Below are 6313 nucleotides of genomic sequence, written 5' to 3'. Positions count from 1 at the left end.
TGAGGACAGCAGCTGCCAAAATGGTAAACATGTTCTGCTGAGGGGCACCGCTCATCACGGCTGCATGTTGTTGATAATGGCCAAAATGCTCATTTTCTCTTGGGCTGAGTCCACATCTTCATTTTGTTTCTGAGCCACTCCTGTGCCAAGGCCATACAGTCGTCCGCAATACTTTGCATCATCAATTGTATCCTCAAAAAATAACTGCAGATTTAAAAAAAAAGAGAAACAGGTATTGTTTAATTGTGCCTCTACATCAGAAAATATCCAGTGTTAATTAACAGCTCATTTGAAATCAGCCACCTCCAAGATGGAGTGTACAAATTAAAATAAGCAATGCAAGGGGAGTAAACAGAACAAGTCTGTGCCAAAATCAGCGATTCCTATTCCTGATAGCTTGAAGTGTGATGGCCACAAGGCTCAAAAATCCCAAACCAAAACAAACAACAGGTTATACATGTTGACGTTTATGGACAGAAAGTGGAGAAGGAAGAACACTGAAGTACCTCTTTCATTCTGAAAAATGCCATTCCTGTGAGGAGAGAGTCTGATCCTGCCTGGTGTTGTCGACCAATTCGCTGCAAATCCAGCTGGTCTGCCACTTCCTGAAGGCCACCCTGCAAAGAGAACAGATTTTATTTTGGGAGATTCATCTCTTGCCAAAATTGCCACATTTCTCCAAAACACGAGGGCAAGCAGGGTACGATGAACCAATGCAGATCCCAGCAGTACCCACCCTCCAGCTGGGAGTGAAACACAGTGGGAAATGGTGTTCAAAAGTGCACAAATAACTCTTCTCAAATTTAGGGGCCTTCTTTGCCTGTTGCAAATACTTGAGATAACCGTGGGTACATTCATAGGTTACACAAGCTGGGCCTTTCCCTCCCTTTACTCAAGGCTGTGATTCAGTAGATAAATTACTTTCAAACCTCTTACCAGTTAAGCCATGGAGTATTTCATGTAAAAGAAATACCCTTGCATGGGAAACATAAACATGCTGAATTATAATGAGCCTCTGATAAACAAACCAGAAGGCTGTGGCAATGTCCCCTTTATAATAAACACATTGGTAAATCTGAAACTGGGGAGGGCAGTATCCATTAGACACAAACTGTGTCTCAGGTGCTTCTCTGTCACTACTTTTATTCGTATTCCCATTTTAAGACAACATATGCAGCAGTTCTGCCACCTGTATTCCTGTACATGCACAGTGTTGATACTCATCACCTGCTTGCTGGGGAGATTAAAGTACCTTGAGGTTTTTGCAGCTCTTCATTAAGTACTTCACATCATAGATAGATGGGAAGAAAAGGTTTAAGATGTGGAAAAATTCATGTTCCTCTTCTGGTAACCTGGAGTCTGTCAACAACTTCACCATGTAGCCAAAGTCATAACCACTGAAAACAAAACCATAGAGAAACCAGGTAAACAGGCAGTACCTAAACCCCAAGGTACTGTACCTCCCTTTTCAACAGAATTTTACTTGCTGTGCCTTTCAAACCTTAACATTTTCTGACATTCATAAAACTCTAGATTTCTGCCAGAACTCATCCTGATTTTTTATGTCAATGCAGGACTTTGGGATGCGCCCCCAAGTGCCTTCACTAGCCTTTTGTGGAGCAGCTAAGCCATTGGGAAGAATACACATTTCTTCCCAACTCTGTATATTTCTGTAGGTAAGGGCAATACAGAAAAGAAGGAAACCCTGCAAGATATCTGTTGAAATAGAAGGAAGTTGCAAGTCCTTTCATTTGTGATACCATGTTGGACCAGAGGCTTCCTGATCAAGCTGGTTGAAATGTTACAAGAAAGATATCTTAACCACACAGGTGGAAGTTCAGAGCACCACCAACATTGTAAGGAGGAAGAAACAAAATCCTTTACAATGCATTTACTAAGTGCAGAAATCACATTTCAACTTCTTCAAGAGAGAGAGACTACAACAGCAAAATGATTTACAAGCAGTTAGGAAGTCAGACCATGAAGTGTCCTTACTTCTTAAACTTGGCCTTCATATTCTGAAGCTTATTTTAAGAACTGCAGGACTGATAATTTTTCTCCTTAAAATGTGTCAATATCCATGGAAAATGCAGAGAATTAAGAAGAGATTTAACAGGGTCATCCTGGGCCCACCTGTGGAAGGACAGCCATTTCACACTGTCACTGAGGACGACCCCCGACGTCATCAGCAACTCAGCAAAGTGCAGGGTGTCAATCCCTTCTTCTTCATGCTTCTGGAACTGCAGCCCAGAGCTGGCAAGGAGGTCTATGGAATCCTGAGAGTACATGTCTTCCCTGAAGGAAAAAGAAAAAAAGCAAGTTTGCACTCAGGGTGCTGCCAAGACAAGCTCATTTTAGAAAAATTCTCCCCACACTATGTCAAGAATTGGACTAAGCAGTAGGATACTTCTGGGTTCCAGTTTGTCCCTCTAGAAAATTCAAACTGGCTCAGTTTCAATATCCCTACTGCAGCCTCCTAGAGCCATAACAAGCTGTTTTGTGATCATAACTAGTTAACACTTCCATTGCTAGTGCAAATTCCAAAGATTCCAGCTCCATAACTGACTGTTTTGAACAATGTCCCTTCTGCAAGGTGAAGGGAAGCACCACAGATGAGGCCCAGAGAAAAGGGGAGTTCCCCCAAACAGGAAGATGTGCAGCTCTAAAGCACTGACCATCATTCCTGCCTACATTTTTCCTTTTCACTCTACAGTATGTACCACCTTATCAGCACCTCCACTTCCATCTCTGGAGTAAACAGAATTGCATCATCCTTGACTCAGGAAGCAGGACAAGAATGATGTGCTTGGTGGAGAGCTGAGCAGGAACCTGACCTCTTTACTGGTTTGTGTCATTTGAGGGGGAGGAAACACACAGAGCCAAGTTCTATCAATATGATAACTCATTTAAATGAAGTGATCACACAGCAAAAACCACTTCACTCTGATTTCAATACTTGTAACAGGCTCATAAATTTGTGGAGTAAATAGTGCAACTTTTGGGGTCAAGAACTGGATGATCTGCACATAGGAGCTACAAATTTTTGTAATGCTTTTCAACGACAGTTTCATAAAAGTAGATTGATTTCCTCTACATATGTGGTTTTGCCAGATAAACCCTTTCTTTATTTCCAGACAGCTCTAGTGGTAATTATGCTGAGTTTATCTTTATAATTACAGGGGAAGATATAATGAAACTTGTTTCAGCTGCAACCCAGGATATTACAGTATGGAGGAGACAAGAACTGCCACACTCCATTTAACAAGATTCATTCTGAACAGATGTGATGATTACACCAACATGCTTTTAGATCCCAGCTTATACTTAAGCATGGATTTGTAAAGAAGTCTTTTTCTTTTTGATGAGACCAGCACATCCATTTATTTTTAGCAGAAAGAGATGGAGCTTTACATAGAGATATATATATATGAAGTTTCAAACATTGGTCCAGAATAAAAAGGCACACAAAATTATGAAGAGAAAGGGTAATAAAGATAGAATTTTAGAATTCTAAATTTTAGAATTTAGACTTTGACCTCCAGATACACTCCTGACACTCCAAAATAGGTTCCCACATAGTCAGTAATAGAATCTGAATCCTTATTGCTCAGAAGCAGCCAGCAGTGATGAGCACATGGACACTGATATTTGCCAAAGGAAAGCATCTCCCCAGCAGAAGGAACAGGAAATTAATGCCCAGCCCAAAGACTCACGTGAGGTTGAATTTGAAGTTGAACTGCCAGGTGTTAATGCCAGAAGGATATTCCCCCTTCTCATTGGTGAAAGTCAGGCCCAGCTGGATGATTTTCAGCAGGTCGACGTTGCAGCGCAGGAGCTGGTACTGGTAATCGATGGAGCTGCGGAATTCACCGATCGGCCTCACCACCACGCCCGGGAACTCCGTGTCCTGGCACAAAGGGAAAACTCAGCTTCACCTTGGATTCTGCTAGGAGTCATCATTACCACTCTGTTAGGACAGCCCAGACAGTGAAAACCTTCACTGCTTCTGAGGAACAGTCAGTGCCCACATGAACAAAAACTACTGTCAGACAAACACATCTCAGCAACAGCAGCCGTCTGTTAGATGAAAAATCATCTTTTGGATGAAGAACCTCTTACTCAGCCTGTGACTGTGTGCTGTCACCAAACTGCCACACTGCTTCTACCCTCAGACTGGGTCACTGAGCTTCTCCTGACTACACACAAAACCTTTCACAACAAACCCAGTGCTGTGCACCTGACACAATCTCTCCCTTGCCCAAGAGGTTTATCTGTCTACTCTTACAGCACAGTCACCCAAACAAACCCTAAGAACACTTTCAGTGAGACTGAAAAGAAGCAAAAAGTTCATTTTCCATTGACAAACGCTACCAAAAAAAAATCATATTCACTTCCAGAGCTGAATTTGACACCAAAATTCCACACACTCTGAAAAGGCACCTGTCTTTTGCCACGCTTTTAATGAGGACTCTTCAAAACTTGAGGTTCAGAGTTCCTACGCAAAGCCAGCAGAACTTACAGTATCAGAGCTAAAACCAGTTCTTTATCTAACACACTGGGGTGCTGCCAAGCAGATTCAGACTTGTAAGAGCAGGAGGAGATTCCTCCCACCTGGGGGAGAGTCTGCTCTTGTTAAATAAAGCTTTCTGAACATGTTGTCTTATCTGCAGCCAGAATATTTTTCTTCCCTAAGAATCAACATCTGCCCTTATTAGAAAGGAGGCAGCTCAGCTAGCTAGCAGTCACTTGCAGGCCTTTTGACTTCCAGTCCTATGGCATCTTCTATAATTAAATGGAGAGAAGCATTCAAAGGAGCATTCAAAAACTGGTGGAAAAATAAGGATTTAAACCCAATTGTGACTTGCTTCATTTTCCTGTTGCACAAACAAATACACTATGAATAGCTAAATATTAAATAAATTCATGTTTTTAAGTTGGTCTCCCTCCTCCCCTTCTTTCAATCACTCCATACTCAGCACTGCTAGTATTAAATTCTGGAAAGCTACCAAATAGCTTTTTACTTTTACACCTCTTCTAGTTCAGTTTGACTGGGAGTGGGGAGAAATAACTTCTCACTCAAGAATCAGCTTAGTCCACAACCCCCAAAAAACCCTTGAATAAGGCAATTAGGTCAAGTATAAAACATTTACCATGGCAATGTAGCTGTAACTCAGGACAATCTCCCGAATTTTCCTCATCTCCTCCTCCAGGTTGTTGGCCCATACTTCACAGATAACCTGGCTGTTCTCTGCAAGGGCTGCTGGCATCTTGCAGGGACCAGGAAAAAAGGCAGCAGATGCTGAACTCCAATGACAGTGCAGGATCACAAGCTGTGCAATCTTATCAGTGTGCTGCATTAAAGAGATAAATAAATAGTGCTTTAAGTGAAGGAAGAGTGACATGTGAATAAATGCTCTGTAGGAGTCAGTCACTTCCATTTTCACCTTCAAATACCCCATTTAAAGTTTACACCAAATTTTCTTGCTTTATCACTTTCTGTAAACATGCTGAATGAAATCAAGAGCATCTGTTCACAATATAAGAGCAGATGCACAACCAACAGTCCAGTTATTTATGTAAAGAATCATTATTCCTATCTTCCTTTTCCTGGCATAAGCTTTGACACTTTGGGCACAAGATGTACAGGCACTGAATCCTCATCTGTAACCCTCAACTATTTCCCCATCCCTGGAAGTGTTCAGGGCTGCCAATAGGAAATACCCTTCTGGGCTAGTGGAAGGTGTCCCTGCCCACAGCAGGGGGGTGAAATGAGATGATCTTGAAGGTCCTCTCCAATCCAAACCCCTCTGTGATTCTGTGATGAAGACAATTGTTTAAACACAATAACAGAATGCAGTAGATAGAACACTCATTGGCACGAGGTTCAATGGGTATGAATATCTAAAGGAGGGTGCCAAGAAGATGGAGCCAGGCTCATCTTGGTGATGCCAAGCCACACGACAAGACACAACGGGCAGAAAGCGAGCACAGGAAGTCTCCCCTGCACATGAAGAACATGAGCAAAAACTGTGCAGGGACCGGGCACGGGAACAGGTTGCCCAGAGAGGTTTTGGAGTCTGCCTCAATGGAGATATTCCAGAACTGTCTGGACTCACTCCTGTGCCACACGCTCTGGGCTGACCCTGCTTGGGCAGGGAGGTTGGATCAGTGACCCACTGCGGTCCCTTCTACCCCACTCTGGGATTCTGTCTGAGGTAACTGGGGCCACGCTGCAGGGAGTGTTCCACCGGCACCACCGGCAGGGTCAGCAGTGTCCCAGCCCGGCTGAGCCCCCGGCCGGAGCCGCTTTCCC

General features: G+C 43.1%; 1 protein-coding gene across 1 annotated transcript; it reads right to left on the bottom strand.

Annotated features, from left to right (window-relative positions):
* On the bottom strand, positions 1-5699 carry CNOT8 (CCR4-NOT transcription complex subunit 8). Its single transcript, XM_005418757.2, has 6 exons — positions 5151-5699; positions 3714-3907; positions 2134-2295; positions 1253-1397; positions 507-617; positions 1-204 (listed from the first exon to the last, which is right to left on the bottom strand). Exons 1-6 carry the CDS (start codon positions 5457-5459, stop codon positions 55-57), a joined length of 1071 nt encoding a protein of 356 aa, XP_005418814.2. The 5' UTR covers positions 5460-5699; the 3' UTR covers positions 1-54.
* Positions 5700-6313: the final 614 nt, after the last annotated feature.

The sequence above is a fragment of the Geospiza fortis genome, unplaced genomic scaffold (assembly GCF_000277835.1).
Source record: "Geospiza fortis unplaced genomic scaffold, GeoFor_1.0 scaffold55, whole genome shotgun sequence".
In the NCBI taxonomy this organism is placed as follows: Eukaryota; Metazoa; Chordata; class Aves; order Passeriformes; family Thraupidae; genus Geospiza; species Geospiza fortis.
Note: the sequence above shows the minus strand (reverse complement) of the source record. Positions and strands in the feature narration are given on the sequence as shown.

Coding starts and splice junctions, on each gene's coding strand:
- CNOT8 (XM_005418757.2), bottom strand. CDS start 5,459: ATGGGGTATTTGAAGGTGAAAATGGAAGTGACTGACTCCTACAGAGCA. Junction 3,908..5,150: donor GTTACAGCTACATTGCCATG/GTAAATGTTTTA, acceptor CCTTTGTGCCAG/GACACGGAGTTCCCGGGCGT. Junction 1,398..2,133: donor AAATGGCTGTCCTTCCACAG/GTGGGCCCAGGA, acceptor TTTTGTTTTCAG/TGGTTATGACTTTGGCTACA.